The 17,163-nt window shown below is 38.1% G+C and overlaps 1 protein-coding gene across 4 annotated transcripts in view; it reads right to left on the bottom strand.

The window, feature by feature from the left end:
• The window catches only part of CEP43 (centrosomal protein 43), a 57,395-nt gene extending 40,869 nt beyond the window's left edge, over nucleotides 1–16,526 (bottom strand). For 2 of the 4 annotated variants that reach the window (XM_043963464.1, XM_043963466.1), the window contains exons 1-5: nucleotides 16,323–16,526; nucleotides 15,009–15,062; nucleotides 12,854–12,908; nucleotides 12,197–12,285; nucleotides 5,021–5,158 (exon numbers count right to left, since the gene is read on the bottom strand). In XM_043963464.1, coding sequence (XP_043819399.1) covers nucleotides 5,021–5,158; nucleotides 12,197–12,285; nucleotides 12,854–12,908; nucleotides 15,009–15,062; nucleotides 16,323–16,448 — 462 coding nt within the window. In that variant the 5' untranslated portion in view covers nucleotides 16,449–16,526. The remainder of the gene's footprint in view (nucleotides 1–5,020; nucleotides 5,159–12,196; nucleotides 12,286–12,853; nucleotides 12,909–15,008; nucleotides 15,063–16,322) is intronic. The other 2 variants (XM_043963463.1, XM_043963465.1) reach the window with 2 other exon arrangements.
• Nucleotides 16,527–17,163: the final 637 nt, after the last annotated feature.

Raw genomic sequence — 17,163 nt, 5'->3', positions numbered from 1 at the left:
GACTGCAGGAAAGCAGTCAGGTTGTACATTTTATTTCCCTGTATTCTTAATTTTCAACAGTATCTCATAAATAAACTCTGCTTTGATTATTTGGTTAAGAGGCTTCTTAATCTTTAGTTTATCAATTTGGGAGTGGAGCAGTGTGGTGGAACTTTTATAAACGGCCCACATTAAATTAACGAAGTCAGATAGCCAAACAATCAAAAGTCCCCAGATTAGTCCTGCACTCAGAAAGATTAGTCCTCCATAGTTTAGCCCCCCAAAATTAGCCCTAGTTAAAAAAAAATTTTACATTTTAATGGTGACCACGAAGGGATTTACGGCCCAATTATAATTTTTCTAAATTTATCATTTTTCATATAATCATAATTTTTCATAAATCCAAGTATATATTTTTCCAGGTTATAGTTATTAATAATTAATTTTTTGTACACATTTATGAGTCATAATGCAATAAAAATATAATTATGTATATGGACAGCGAAATGGTGAACAGAGTGAGAAAGATCTCAGTTCAGAATTCAACCTCAGCTACTTACTGTCTCTGTGATCTTGAACAAATCACTTAACCTATCTGCCTCAGTTTCCTCATCTATAAAACCTGGATCATAACAGCACCTACCTTCTAGGACTGTTATAAAGATAATGAGATAGCATTTGTAAAGCATTTTGGAAACCTTAAAGTACTATACAGTAGGGGAAAGAAAATTTCCTACCTTATCTATTTATTTCCCTCCATATAAGCTATCAAATAATTCAATCAGCATGCTATTCAAGTGTGCAACTTATTTATATTTTTGCCTGAGTTACTGCATTCCGTTATTGGAGTACTGAAATTTGATTATTATAGATTGATCTAATTATTTTTGCAACTCAACCTTTTCTTTATAAATTGAGTTGTTAGGCCATTGTAGAAGTTAAGATATAAGGACCTGAAATTGAAGTCAAGTTCCATTAAAATTTGTGCTAGTAAAGGGGGAGGCAGAGATAATTAAGCAAAAATCAAAAGATGTTTGTTCTGAAAATGTAATGAGAAACTAAAGACACTTAACAAATTTACTCACATATGAGTGCAGGGCACCTGAATTTATATCCTATGTCCTGTCTTCATAACTACAAAAATGGTCTTTGACTTGGCTTCACTGAGGTAAATGATTCTATCCTGATCTGTAACATTTTACATGTATATATAAAACCAGAAATAACTGCTAAAATTACTTGAGAATTTATAAATGCTACTTGATCAAATCTGTTATTCAGTTATTAGAAATGTATAAAGATACCATGCCAACTTGATAACTCTCCTTAAAATTATATGAAATCTAATTAAAATGTGACCAAATAGATCTGATTCATAACACAGACAGTATTTCCACAATGACATCATTAAATGAAAGATGTTTAATACTGTTATTCTCTCAATGTCAATAGGTCATGGAAACACAGACCACACCCCATTTCGGAATCTGTGAACTCCAGGTTAAAAACCCCTGCTCTAAACAAAGTTTTTATATTTTACATACTAAATATTGAATTTTTTAAAACCAAAAACAAAACACCCTGAACTTCCCCAATTTTGTTCCCTCAGGTTCACTCTTCAATAGCTCCCTTTGATTCTCTATTATCATTAGTCAGTCAGTAAAGTATTTTTTCTTTTCTTTTTTTTTTTGAAGGGCAATGAGGGTTAAGTGACTTGCCCAAGGTCACATAGCTAGTAAGTGTAGTGTCTGAGGCCACATTTGAACTCAGGTCCTCCTGACTCCAGGGCCGGTGCTCTATCCACTGTGCCACCCAGCTGCCCCATAGTAGTGTTAAGGGCTAAAATTCTAGCTAAACTGTCTAAAATATCTAATGAGTGGTCGCCAATAAATTATAAGCTTCAGCAAAAGTTAGACTTTTAAGCATTTATTAAGGAGAATAAGAATTTGGTAAAGAGAGAGAAAGGCCTAGATTCCTATCTATTAAAGGGAGAGCACATTTCTAGCTCCCTTCTCCACCAGAGTCCAGAGGAAAGAGAGCCCCAGAGCTAGCACCAATCTCTTCCTTCCTCCTCCCACTAGCCCACGTCACTTCCTGACACCAAAGAAGACTCCTGGTCTTGCCCTCAAAGACCTTCGCTTCATGGGCAGAATTCTTCTACAGTAAGTCTCCAGCAGGTGGCGTTATTCCAATCGTTACAAAAGCATTTATTAAGTTCTTAGTATACAACAAATAAATGCAGTCCCTGCCCTCAAGAGTTCACATTCTAATGGGGAAAACAATATGGGTAAAAGTATACATATAACATACAGGTGGGAATGGAAACAAGCATTTATTAAGCATCTATCTAATTTATGCCAGAAACTATAACATAAATATCACCCTTTGATGTAGGTGCTATTATAGAAGTATATATGTATATCTATGAATGTATGTTTATGCACGTGCATGCATGTGTGCACACACAAAGACACACACATACACATGGCAAATGGAAGATCTTTCAAAGAAGGGAAGATATTAGCAGCTGGCAAGACTTCTTGCAGGAGGTAGGATATGAGTTGTATCTTGGAGGAAACCAGGAAGTGGAGATGAAGATAGAAGGCATCCCAGGTACAGGGGACTGCCAATGAAAAAGCAGAAACAAGAGAGAGAAAATCATGACTAAGGAGAGACTTGATGCAGGGAGACCACTTAAAAGTCTACTATGATATTCCAAGCATAACGTGATGAAAACCTGCACCAAGATGATAGCTATGTGATATGAAAGAGATTGTAAAGGAAGAAATGACAAGACATGTCTGCAACTGGCCATATGGAATATATCACGGTAAAAAATTGAGGATGATAAGAGGATGGCAGTCTTCCACAGTAATAAGGATTCTGTTCTAAACAGGGAAGGATGTTAGGAAAAAATATTAAATTTATCAAGTTTAAGATGTATAAGGGTTTTCCAATTTGAGACCTCCAAGAAATTGGTAACTCAAGCCTAGAACTCCATGTCAGATGAGATTACCAAGCAAGAGAGTATAGAAGAAAAGGTTCTAGGACACAGTCTTGGAGAAATATATCATTATCAAGATTTTTTTTCTCATTTTCTTTATCTGGTATGCCCTAAATGAATTCTTCCATTGTCCCTCAAGCCTCTCATTCAGTATTTAACCAAAATAATATTCCTGTTATTGTTAGTGCCACAGTGGTTATTGCATTGAGAAAACTGCCAGCTATGGAAACAGTTATAAATATCTTAATCAAAGTGCTGATCTGAAGGCTCTGTGTTCTTATTGGTTTAGCATATCAAAAGCTTCTTTAATGTTGGCTTTCCTTGAATAAAATTCTCAATTTCATGTAGTTTCTTTAATGATTTTTTTTCCTCTTTGAAAAGCATGCTTAAATGTTGCAAAGAAAATAATCTGGAGATGTCACTCATTTCCTAATTTTTACATCATATTCTAGCATCTGTTGTCATTTTTTTTGGTAGGAGTCTTATACAATTCAAAGGAATGTTTCTAATCTATTTTCTTGGCTACTTGCAAAATCATCTCCTTGACATTATACTTATGAAGGCTGGCAAAAGATGTTTGTGGAATAATTAGAGTCTACCTTTGTAATTTCCCCAAAAGTCTACCAATTGTTGTTGATGATGATGACGACGACGACCAAGACAACACTATTTGCATAGTATTTTGAAGTTTCTAAAGTTCTTTACATTTTTACATACATTTAAAGGCCTTCATGACCTGGCTCCAACTTACCTTTCTAGCTTTATTATATATCACTAGTATTGAGAAGGTGCTAATAAAAATGCTTGTTGATTGAGTGATCTCATTTAAGCCTCACAACAACCCTGTGAGATAAGGACACCATAGTTCTTCTTTTCAACCTTTTTGGGAAATTTTGAATGGCTTATTGAAATGTAATAAAGTTTTAAGGGAGACTAATAATTTTGAATATTTTTCATCTCCCTGCTCAGTCTGTCCAATTTACCATTATTGTACAAAATGATTAATTATTTTTGGCCAAGTGTGTGTTGGGGGAGGGGTTTCAGCTTATGTTGTTTGTTACATTCTGTACTCAAATAAAATAGTTGTCTCCATCGAATATATTTCATTTATTCTTTCCATAGATTTCTAAATGGTCATAATGTTATACTTCATTATCATCTTATCCTGTCACAATCAGTTCCTTCTTTAGTTTTCCACATAATATTTCTGTTATAGAAATAGATTTGCTAGATAGGAGGGACCTCAATGGCCATCTAGTCTAACCCATATAAGAAGAAATCCCCACAAGTTGTCATCTAGCATCTGTGTAAATACCTCTAAGGAGAGAGAATCTTCCACCTCTGGGGGCAAAACTTTCTACTTTTGGACAACTCCAATTATTTTAAGATTTTTCCTTGACATCAAGCCTAAATTGGTCTCTTGGCAATTTCTGTGTATTTCCTACCTTCTAAGGACAAACAGAATATTACACGTTACAGCCTCTCAAATACTTGAACTCATTTCCTTCAACTAATGTCAATTTTATGACTTCCTTTAATTCACTGAACTGTGTTTCCTGCATTGTGACTTGAAAAAATTATAGTTTTTTCCTGATGTTACTGTTGGTATCCATTTTAAGAGCTGTTTTTGCACCTTAGTTTCTTTTAAGACAAAACAGCTTTTCATCATGTTGAATATATTCTTTTGTTTTTTCATTATTGTTATTTCTTTTAAAATTACTTTTGAGAATTTCTGCTAGTTCTTGCTTCTTTTTTATACATTTATTGCTGTTTTCCGGGAGTAATAATGAAGAGATAGATTCCTAGGAATATCTCACTCTTTTATCTTCTCAGATCCCCAAGGACATTGTCAATGTATTTTCAAATATCATCAGAACTCTTAATTACACATCATCTAATTCTTTTGAACTCTGGTCCTAGGAGTCTGTGGTAACTTACATGATTCACCTAACTTATAATTAAGGTAGAAGCTGAGAAATTCAGTAATAAATTTCTGCCACCAAAAATAAAAATGCCTAAAATGAAAATCATACTTACCTCCCCACTAAGTGAACCTTTTTCTTTCTGCTGACATCGTCTTATTACCTCTAATAGTAATGGCCCACCTACAGTGCCTTCTGCTTCAATAATTCCTAAGTCTCGGGCTAAATTTTCTCGAGCTTCAAGCCCATGAACCTGAAAAAAAAAAATTAAAATGCCTTATAATATAGTAAAAATAATGCTTGTATCATAAAGGAAAAAAGAACAAAAAAGAATAGTTTGGCCTAACAATAAAATGAACTTTTCTTTCTGGTATATGTTATATATGCTTAAAATGTTATGTATATTGTTTCAAAAACTGTACAAAGTTTAAATCACCTAGTAAGACAAAAACTAAATAGTGGATGGAATTCATTTGGCAGGAACCTATTCAACTGCCAATTATCCAACAGACAGTCTAAAAAACAAAGAAAGATAATTCATAATAATTTATCCAGATTAAGATTTTTAATTCAATTTTTCTTGGCAGTTTTCAGAAGTTGTTTTTTGAAAGTAGCTTTTTCTCTAAATGGGAACATTGATAACTGAGTAACAGATGGTCTAGTTAACCATTAATAACCATGAATGTACCATGTATATATCTGAATAAGTGAAAAATTCCAAAACTATTCTTAAAATATGAGCCTCAGTTTTCTTACCTGTTAAAAAAAGAATAACTTACACTACCTACTTTTCAGAGCTATTGAGAAAGGCATTTTTATTTTTGTAAACCTTAAAGTACTGTGTTATTGTGACTCACATATGATAAAGATACAAAATGGTATGCACACACACATGCTACATACAAGGTGTCCAAAAAATCTTCATGCTTAAGCTTTAATAGCTTTAAAAAATAGCTCAGAAATTACATAAAGCCTCTTAGGATACCCTGAACATTGATATGAAGTAGGTAGTGCGATACAATAGAGAGAACTCTCGAATTAGAGTTAAAACACATTAAATCAATCATGTCTCTGCCACTTGCTAGCTTTGTGACTGTGCACAAGTCACTCCAAATGTGGGGCTTCTGATTCATATCTGTAAAAAGAGAGAACTAGGCAAACTTTAAAGTCCCTTTAAGTGCTAAACATTCGGTATTTCTATGCTACAATTAGTAAATAAGTGTTTGTTAAGCATCCATTACCTGCCAGGCACTGTGATAAGCACTGGGGATGAAAAAAAGGCAAAAGACAGACCCTGCTCTCAAGGAGCTCACAATTTAATGGAGGAAAACAACAAGAAGACAACTATCTACAAATAAGATATACAGAAGGTAAACTGGAGATAATCAACAGAGGGAAAGTATGAGAATTAAAGATAAATCAATGAAAACTTCCTATAGAAGTTGGGATTTATAACCTGAAGGAAGCCAAGACAATTAGAAAGCTGAAGAGAATTCCAGGTATGCAGGACAGACAGCCAGGACCATGTACATCATTCTAGAGAAGCTGAAATGGAGAGAAACTAGAAAAAAATTATGGATGTTATATTAAGAATCAAAGAGAAGGGCAGCTAGGTGGCGCAGTGGATAGAGCACCGGCCCTGGAGTCAGGAGTACCTGAGTTCAAATCTGGCCTCAGACACTTAACACTTACTAGCTGTATGAACCTGGGCAAGTCACTTAACCCCAATTGCCTCACTAAAAAAAAAAGAATTAAAGAGAGATGGTGAAAGAATGCCACACATAATATGACAATTACCAAAAATATTAGGAAATCTGAAAAAGGTAAGATTCTCTGACCCTAAAAGAGGGATCAATTCCATAAATATTCCATAAATAAATATCAATTCCATAAAATACAAAGTACCTACCATGGGCAAGGTACCATGGATAAAAAGAAAAAAAAAGAGGGAATTACATTCTCCTGAACTTGAACTTGTAAGCTTTAAAGCCCCCCCCCCCCAAAAAAAATCTAATGTAATCACAAAAGACTTCAGTAGTAAGAAATGGGGAAGGTGGGGCAGCTAGCTGGTGCAGTAGATACAGCACTGACCCTACAGTTAAGAGGACCTGAGCTCAAATCCAGCCTCAGATACTTACTAGCTGTGTGACCCTGGGCAAGTCACTTAAACCAAATTGCTTCCACAGGTAGAAAAAAAAATAGAAATTGGGAAGGTATCTAAAAAATGGTGAAACTAGAAGAACTACTCACCAGTATTCTTTTGATATACTGTTCATGGAGCTGTGAATTGGTCCAACCATTCTAGAAAGCAATTTGGAACTCTGCCCCAAAAGTTAATAAACTGTACATAAGCTTTGACCCAGCTGTACCATCTAGCCTACATGCCAAAGTGATTTTCTTAAAAAAGGACCTATATGTACAAAAATATCTATAACAGCTCTTTTAATAATAGTCAAAAATTAGAACTACGACTCTGTCCTCTTTTTTAGGAATGTGGCTATAAATCATGGTATATGAATGGAACGAAATATTGTTGTAGCATAAAAAATGACAAAATGAAGTTTCAAAAGAAACTGAGAAGACCTCTAAGAATTGATACAGAAAAAACTAAGAACTAGGAGGATTTATATAATAACAACGTTGTAGAGAAAAATAACTTAGAATTTTGATCAACATGATGATAAACTATGAGACCAGAAGACTGAAGATGAATCATACTACTAACCTCCTGCCAGAGAGATGATCAACTAAAAATGCAGAGAGAAAGATGCAGGCCAATGTGAGAATTTGTTTTCCTAGATTATGCATGTTTAGGATGAAGGGTCTGGGGTTATTTTTTTTTAATTGAGTTTGGGAGGAAGTAAAAAAGGAGAAAGGAATAGGAAGAAGAGATGGAAGGGCATATTAAAAATGTATATAAGATTATAAATTTATTTTTTAAATAATACATGCAGAACTTGGAAGTACAGGTAACAAATAAAAAAGAATTTCCAAAGTTCTGTAAAACTGTATCAGGAATGTTGAAGCTCAAGAACAAGGCTAAACATGGAGACATTCCTATCAACAACAACAAAAGCAAACTAGTTCATTGGATGAGGCCTATCTTATGATACTCTCATAAAAAGGATTTTTTTTCTTTCTTAATTAATAAAAGTTGATTCAAGAACCATCTTCCATCAATTAACATTTTATATTCAAATGTTATAACATAATTTAGCATCAATGCAATATACGATACAGGAACCATGAAGCCATCCTTGAAAAAGAATGGTATGAGTTGGAAGAAAATTTTAAGAGCATCTGGCATTCTTAAACTGGAGTCCACAGAACCCTAATTTCAAGAGATCTGTGAAACTAGATGGTGAAAAAATATATAATTTTCACTAACCTCTAACTGAAACTTAGCATTTCCTTCAATTATGAATGTAGACAATAAACATTATTCTAAGAAGAGGTCCACAAGGTTTCCAGACTGCCAAAGGAACCCATGGACCCATGACTCCCCACCCCAAAGTTAAGACTTCCCAATCTAGGTGAAGATGAACCCTTTTCATTTTACAAATGAAGAATTAAAAGCCTAATGAGGCAAGATAATTAACTCAAAGTCATAAAAAGTAGCAGAGTTCGACACTCCTCTCATAGCAAATACAATAAATTTTAACTAGTATTGATTTGTAATTTATGGAAACATAGATAATTTGGAAAGGGATTGAGGAAATGAGGAACCTAAGAAGAAAAACAAATAAAATAAAAATTAGAAGAACCAGCTGAATCAGGAGTATATCAAAACAATCAAATAGAAAAAGAGTAATTTCCCGAGTTAATTTGTTTAAAGATGGTCACTTCAAAATCTCTTTCAGCCCTATGGTTTCATTATTAACAACTTAATCTATTACCAAATAACCAGAAATCCTATAATATGGATGGCTACCTCTCTTAAAATTATCCTGATTGATGACCCCTCAATGGCAGGTAGGTGAACATGGATTCTCAAAGGCAATGCCAACAGAACCCAAGCTTGGATATATCCTATCAAGTTGAAAAAGTTTCAAATAAAGATCCGGTAACAGCCTATGTTAGTAATAAGACTAGTTTTAAAAAGTTTAAAGACACCGGTCACCAAAAATTTGACTGGCAAATGACATTTTTTTCCCTGCCAGAATCATAAAGATCTAAGTCTACTAAGGCATAGAGAAGCTGCAATCTCCCTTTCTCCCTTCAGCAGGTCAATCCACATCAATGAAATAAAAGATCTTTAAAGTTAAGAATGTGGAGGAAAGACCACAAGAAAAAAAAATCAAGTGACAATTAGGAAAATAGGGAAAAGTATTTTTCCTATTTTTATTATTCTAATTTTTTTTTAAACCCTCAAATGCTCCATTCTAGTCTAAAATCAGAAGGCCACCAGGGAGTAAATTTCTTCCTACAATATAATGCGGTCAAAGCAGTATTTTGGGTCATGTGCTGCCATTAACTGACTTCTGTAACTCTCGTGTGTGTGTGTGTGTGTGTGTGTGTGTGTGTGTGTGTGTGTGTGTGTGTGTGTTGTAGTTTCAGGAGGACCTAATTTAAACATACCAAACCTATTGGTTAATATGCTGTGTTTTTATAATACTATCACCTCTTAGTACTTGCTGAAATTAAGCTGAGGAAGAGACCTGTGGATATCTACCTTGCTTTAGATTCATTGTATTTGTGGCAGCAGAACTAGCCCCAACAAAAACAAAATCTAGAGAAAACACCAAATCAAAGCAAGAAAAATTCAACTTCTTTTTCTGCCCTCAAGTATTACCAAAAAAGTCAATGGGTACAAGTTTTTGTGTATTTCATAACTTGACATAACTATAAGCTAGTTTTCTAGTAATTATTTCAGTGTGGGAAACAGTTAATAAAAATTGAATTACAGGAAATTCATGTATGACACATGAAATAACAAACCCTCTTACCTCTAGCCAAAAAAATTAAAGCACACAAACCAAAAATAACAAATTTCAGCATCACTTTACTTGCTGTTGAAGCACTCAGTAAAAGCTACAGTATCCAAAAAACGTAGCTGGCCTAGTCACTCTTCCTTTGATGCTTTACCCAAGGGTTTCCATCCCCCTCTCTGGAAGTTCTTCTCAGGGTTTCTTAGGATTTTTTCTTCCAGCTGCCCGCTCTTTTCTATTTGCCTAACCAGGAATTTCAACGTACCCCAAATTATTTTTCCCACTCTAGGTATTCCATCAGGAGTCTGGAAAGATACTTTATTACTATACAGAGGCAGTTAGATGGCACGATGAATAGAGCACTAGACCTAGAGTCTGAAAGACAGGAGTTCGAATCCAGATGAAGATAACTTGATAAGCTGTGTGATCTGGGCAAGTCACTCACCTTGTCTACCTCAGTTCCTTAACTGTAAAATGCCAATCGAAATCTCACCTACTTCACAGAGCTGCTGTGAGGATCACATTAAACAATACTTACCTTAGCAATACCTGGGACATAACAAGCACTTAATAAATGCTGGTCCTCTTCCCTTTTAATTTTATCCTATCTTTGCTTTTCTTAACTGTGAAAGTTAAAGTCCATTTTTTAAAATTACTATTTATTCTGAAGGAGCTCAACTATTCTATCAACTAAAACGACAGGATGTTCTGGAAAGGAGTAACAATTTGTCTTGCATGAAAGTAAAGTCTTTATCTCCAGTGCCTCCATTTTGAACCCTACACATGATCTAGTGGCTCTGAAACCTCTAACCACTGCCTTCCAATCTTCTTTTCAGTTAGGCTTCTTCCCAAGCCCCTTCCCACCCCATTCTACCATCCTCCCCACTCACCACCCCTAGCTCACTGCAAGCTTCTGTAAAGATGTTTTCTGTTTAGTGCCTCCATTTCATCTCCACTCACTTGATCTTCAGTGCCTTACACTGATTTCTAGCCATACTGTCTATAATGAATTACTGTGATTGCTGAGTGTAAACTCACCTACCCCACTGGATCTAGCTGGCCCCAGATGAGATCAAGTTTTATATCTTATGACTATCTACCCAGGTATCTTGTCATTTTCTTACTACTGCCTTTGTTCTCCCCATCAAGATCTTCAGAAACCATAATGGTTTATGTGCCGCTGCCACCACAACTCTCTACCTCTTGCTTTGGGCACAGTTATCAACTCAATACTACCACTACTTCTGGAAGGGATGTTAAATGACTATCCTTTGCATCAACTCACCATTTCTGTGGCTCTCTCAGACAAAATCTCTCCACCTTGGCTATCACTCCTCCACAGGAATTGTCTCTTCCTATCAGAATTTAAGTTCCCTATTAGAATGTAAGGGTAGGAACTGACTCATTTAACAAGGTGTCAACATATAGTAAATGCCTAATAAGTGTTTCTTAATTCATTCTTTGCATACTACTTAACTAAAATGTCTTTACTGAAGGACTTCATGACCTCTGCAATCCAGCCCCAAGCTATCTCACTTGCCTTATATACCATTTATTAATTGCCTAATATGTGCAAAGTAATGAAGAAATAATCCGTGCTCAACAAACTTACATTCATTGGGAGTTGAGGGGCATGGCAGAGTACATTACATGCCTCCTCTTTTGAGATTGCACTATGGGAATTAGCTTAAAGTTTTATTAGCACTAAATTCTCTGTTCAAGGCAATTGAATCATTAAACTTACAACCCTAATTTCTAAGGCAGCCTGAATTTTCTTGGAGCTAAAAGTTCCCTTAAGTAAGTTATATTTTAATTATGGGGTACTCGATAAATATACAAAGACAACATTAAAAAAGATTAACATTTGTGTCTAAAATCTGGTGAGATTAAAATATAGCCAAAAATCAAACAGCAGACCCACCCACAGTCACCAAGTCTTTAAATATGTACAAATGAAGCATTCATCTACAGAAGACCCCCCTCACATGATGACCACAATAAAACAAAGTAGTTTCTTTTCACCAAAAAAAAAAAAAAAAGTTGGGGTCATCTGATTTAGGGCATCAGTTTATTTCTTGTAACCAAAATAAAAAGGAATAGGGCCATTTTTTGTCAGTCCACTTTTTTTGACTGCTAGATGATTTGGCCCTACAAAAAACAATCTTTCTGGCCAGTTGCTGTCTTCTGAAAGCAGGGACACAGCCATCTTGGAAACAGGGACATTCAGATTGCCTCTTGAGTTGCAAAAACAATTCAAAATAAGGATAAATACATATATAAGTGGGATCTAACTATATTTAGTTAATTTCATATTTTAAGTCACAAAAAGACACAAGAGGAGATGGTTAAGTTCACATTCTTACTGTACTAGTTTCAGGCTGAAAGACGGCCAAGGTGAAGTCAAGATTGAAAAACTGAAGGAATTCTGCAACAAGACTTGCCACTAAACGACCTGCAAAAGTAAATACACAAAGACAAAATAAATACCTGTTAACATAAACATTTAGCATTTTGCAAAACTTTTTTCCTGTATTTTGTGAAATGGTACCATACTATAGGAGAATAAAGTTTCTGAATTTTAAAAAACAAAGCTTATAGGAAAAATTCTGAAAAGATTTTCCAGTAATATACTTAAAATTAAAATGTGAAAAACAGAAGAGATGGTCCCTTCAAGAACGAGTCACTAAGAAATTACAGTTGACTCTGAATTACATTAAAATTACCCATACAGGATTTTCCATCCTGATGTCAGAGTAAATTTATTTCTCTGGCAAGTTTCCTTGTGCCAGGAAGTTTGGATTGAGCCAATCTAGATGATACTGTCTACAATACTCCATTATCTGACACAATTAGTAGATATTTGATTCTATAATGAAGTTCTTACATTATCTTTAAAGAAAAGAGGGAAAGAGAATAATTTTAAACTACAATATCAATAGAATTCTTGATTTCCCCTAAGTTTTGATTTGAAAATTTAGTTTAAGCAAACAAAAAACAACAGTAGACAAAAAGATGCTTACCATCTTTAGTATTTAAAAATTTTTTCAGGCTTTCATTCACTAAAGGTGTTTTGTTCTATTAAAAAAGAAAATTATAAAAGTTTAAAAATAATATATTAGTCCTAAAAAACTGTTCTATTTCAAAAACTGTATAATTTTATTTCTATGCTATGGTCACAAAGTAATACACTGCCTGACATTTTTAACATTACAATTAAAACTTTATCAACAGAAGAATTCTGCTATTAGGATCCAAAATTGTATCCTGTTCATCATTAATTTATAGATTTTCATAGTTATGTTTTGGTTTTTTTTTTAAGTGAGGCAATTGGGGTTAAGTGACTTGCCCAGGGTCACACAGCTAGTAAGTGTCAAGTGTCTGAGGCTGGATTTGAACTCAGGTACTCCTGAATTCAGGGCCGGTGCTATATCCACTGCGCCATCTAGCTGCCCCATATGTTTTGTTTTTTAAAGTAAAATTATAAATTAATTTTAAAAGATTAGGGTGTTTGAAAGTATTTAAGGATTTTGGGAAGTTTCATGATTTTTTTGTTTGAAACTAAATCAGCAAACTTACTTTATTATAAACAGCCTTTGTACAGTCGTATTTTTCAAATGCTGTCAGAAACTTGAGTCTTTTGTGCTAGCTATCCAACTTTAAAATTCACTAGTCTGAGAGGATTTAACACAACATAAATTTGTTTTAGCTTTATCAATCATGTCATTTAAAGCAGGACTCAACCTGAGGTCTGTAAACTTTTTTTTGTTTTTTTTGCAGGGCAATGGGGGTTAAGTGACTTGCCCAGGGTCACACAGCTAGTGTCAAGTGTCTGAGGCCGGATTTGAACTCAGGTACTCCTGAATCCAGGGCCGGTGCTTTATCCACTGCGCCACCTAGCCGCCCCGGGTCTGTAAACTTTTAAAAAATATTTTTATAGTTGTATCTCAAACTTGGTTTCCTCTATAATTCTGTGTGTTTTATTTTGTGCATTAAAAAAATCATTTCAGGGCAGCTAGGTGGCACAGTGGATAAAGCACCAGCCTTGGATTCAGGAGGACCTGAGTTCAAATTTGAACTCAGACACTTAACACTTACTAGCTGTGTGACCCTGGGCAAGTCACTTAACCCCAACTGCCTCACCCCCCCCCCCCCCCGCAAATAATTCCAAGAAGGCATCCAAAGGAGTTCACAGGTTACACCAGATTATCAAAGGGTTTCATGACAGAAAAAAAGGTTAAGAACCCCATGATTCTTAATGACTGCCATGAAGTTAGCAGGAGAAAAAAAAACATTACCATATATTTTCTGCAGAAACAACTTTTGCTTTAGAAACAGATTTGGAATCTATTTAAAAAAAACAAACAACAAAAAAACAAAACCTGATCCTAAGCAATAATACCACCAACAGGTCATTTATTAAATTGCCTACTATGTGGCAAAACTGTTAGGTGGAAGTAAGGATTAAGTACATTCCAAGCAGGGGAGACAGCTTGTAAAAAGGCCTGTGGATGGGGCAGCTAGGTGGCGCAGTGGATAGAGCACCGGCCCTGGAGTCAGGAGTACCTGAGTTCAAATCCGGCCTCAGACACTTAACACTTACTAGCTGTGTGACCCTGGGCAAGTCACTTAACCCCAATTGCCTCACTAAAAAAAAAAAAAAAAGGCCTGTGGAGGACATCAGGGCTCAGACATCATGTTCTTGTGTTATGTTATTACTTTCAAATTCTAGATCAACTTACCCTGAGATCAAATAATATAAAATAAAATGAAAATCTTTACTTCTTAACTTTCCTGGTCTACTTGCACTCTAGCACTACAGTAAGTGCTTACTGAGAGGCAGGTGCTGTCACCCCCATTTTACAGAGTCTTTGATTCGAAAGATTCGAATTCAGATCTGACTCTAAGAGATGCTGGCCCTCTAGGAACTCTAGGATGTTGGACTCTAGGAATCCAACCTAAATGCCTCTATTTTGTTGACTTCAAAGTACTGAAATCTCTCTCAAAAGGAATGTTAGGTTTTCCCCCTATAATATGTATTCAGTGATTAATTATTCAAAAACTACTTTGGCTACACCCCAATATAAAAAAGAGGAAAATTACGTGAGTTTTTTCCTAAATAGTTTGAGCTGAATATTAAAAAGGCACAATAAAGATCAAATAATTCTATTTGCATACCTCTACTTTTTCTTGTTCTTCAAGTGCTAAAAATACAGCTGCCCGAAGTTCAGCCTAGAAAAAAATTTTACAAGGGGGAAAGGGTGTTCAAAAAAAATTTTTTTCTGACAATTTAAGATGTTGCCATATTGTTCAGTAATTAAAAATATATAAACCAGGTAGATGACTCAGCCAAAATGCCTATTCTATAGATACCACTTTATCGAGCACTGTCTTTCCAGAATAGGAAAGCATGAACGCTCAAGGAGAAAGTGCAAATAACAAGACGGAACGTCTTCACAGCAGCACGGCAAAAATGAGTACAACCACCTCGGCCCCCATCCCAGCTCTGCCACTCAAGGGACCCACAGGACCTGTTCAAGATCTCACTGTCTGGTGAAAAGCCTTCACGGTGGGAAAGTTCGCATCCAAGCATGTTCTATGGATATCACAGCGGCCCCGGCGCTGGAGAAGGAAGCCGATGCTTTTTCTCCCTACTCTACCCACTGCCAAGTCCAGGGACTTCGGCACGAACTTTTGCAGGTGATATCCACGCGGCACCCACCGACCAGCGGTTTCCCTTTTTTTTTTTTTAACTACACGGATGACTTTTCAGGTTCCTCCTCACAGTAAATGCCAGGATGCTGTTATCCCGTCTCTTTTAGGCGTTTCCTATAAACTTCAGCCCGACTCCTGCAAACGCTGGGTCAAAGTTACTTCCCTTTAGAGAAGGGTGAGGGTCCCCTTCCCCCATTCTCTCCCAGTCTATTGGAGAAGGTTTAATACAACTGGCAAAGAGAACGAAGAGACGTGGCCCCAGATGGCTAAGCCCTCTCCCCCCCTCCCCCGACTCCGTACCTATTTCCCCCCGGGAGAGGGGAGTCACCTGCCAAACCCAAGCTTCCCAAGCCGCCCCTCCCCAAAGCGGCCCCGCGGGGCTGAATCCGGCCTTCTCCCCAGGGGTGCCCCCCTCCCCCGGCCCCAGCTTCACCCCCGGGCGAGGAAGGGGGCGGGGAAGGAGGAGGATCCGCCGCGACGGCGAGCGAGGACTAGAGAGGACTAGAGACCGACGGGGGCGGGTGGAAGAGCCTCCATTATGAGCTCAGGCCCCGGCCCCCGGCGACCCCCAAGCCCCGCTCCCCGCACATGGCTCCCTCCAGGCTCGGCGGCGGCCCCCGGCCCGCGCTCCCCTCCCCCACCGGGCCCGAGCCATCCTCCCCCGCCCCCCGAGGGATCCCGCGAGGGGAGCTCCGGCTCGGGGGCCGCGCCGGCGCGGGCGTCCAGGCCCCGGCGAGGCCGGCCCCTCCCCGCCCCGCCCCGCCCCTCCCGCCTTACTTTGATCCTATTGAGGACTCCGCTGTTCTCTAGCGTCTGCACCAGCAGGTCTCGCAGCTCCGTGTCCTCCTCCGCCGCCGCCGCCACCACCGCCGCCGCCGCCGCGGCCGCCGTCGCCGCAGCCATTTTGCTTCTCCAAGACAACCGCCCAAACTGCGCTAACAGCCCAACGGCCGCCGCAGATTCGACAGGGGGCGGCGGGAGAGGGAGACGCTGGACGGGCCTCGGCCCCGCCCCCGAGGTGCCGCGACGCGCCTCTCTCGCTGTCGCTCACGTCGCCCGGTGACCCGGGGTGGGGCGGGGCGGGGTCCCGTGTTTCCGGAGGCGGCGGGTCTCCAGGCTGGGGGTCGGTGCGGAATGTGCGGGCCGGAATTAGACCGACCCCATCACCCCCAGTAAGTGGAGGCGGGAGTTTTGAAGAAGGTGGCGGGAGGGGGCAGGGGAGGCGACGAGGCGCTCGCCCCTCATCGCGCAGGCGCAAGGCAGGAGGCTCTGAATGGTCCCGGGACCCGCTGGCACGAGGGAATGAACACCTGCGGGGAACCTCGACGTCTCCCCAGCCCGGCTCTGCCCGCGCTCGCCCTCTCCTTGTAGTGCGCGTGCGTTACTCCGACTTGACAGATGTTCAGTTTCATGCTCTTGCTTCCTTGTCTCCCCGCGAAGATTCCAAGTGCACTTTCAAGCCTGCATTTTTGTGGGGGGTTTTGGGTGGTTCTTGTTGTTTTGCTTTAGTTTAGTAATTAGCAAGGTGCCTTAAATGGCATATCACCTTTTAAAAGTGATTTGATGAATGAATTAATTAATTCTGGAAAACTTAGACCAAAACTTTATTTTCTAGGTC

The sequence above is a fragment of the Dromiciops gliroides genome, chromosome 4, assembly GCF_019393635.1.
Source record: "Dromiciops gliroides isolate mDroGli1 chromosome 4, mDroGli1.pri, whole genome shotgun sequence".
Taxonomy (NCBI): domain Eukaryota; kingdom Metazoa; phylum Chordata; class Mammalia; order Microbiotheria; family Microbiotheriidae; genus Dromiciops; species Dromiciops gliroides.
The sequence above is the reverse complement of the archived record's forward strand: the minus strand, read 5'-3'. Positions and strand labels throughout refer to the sequence as shown.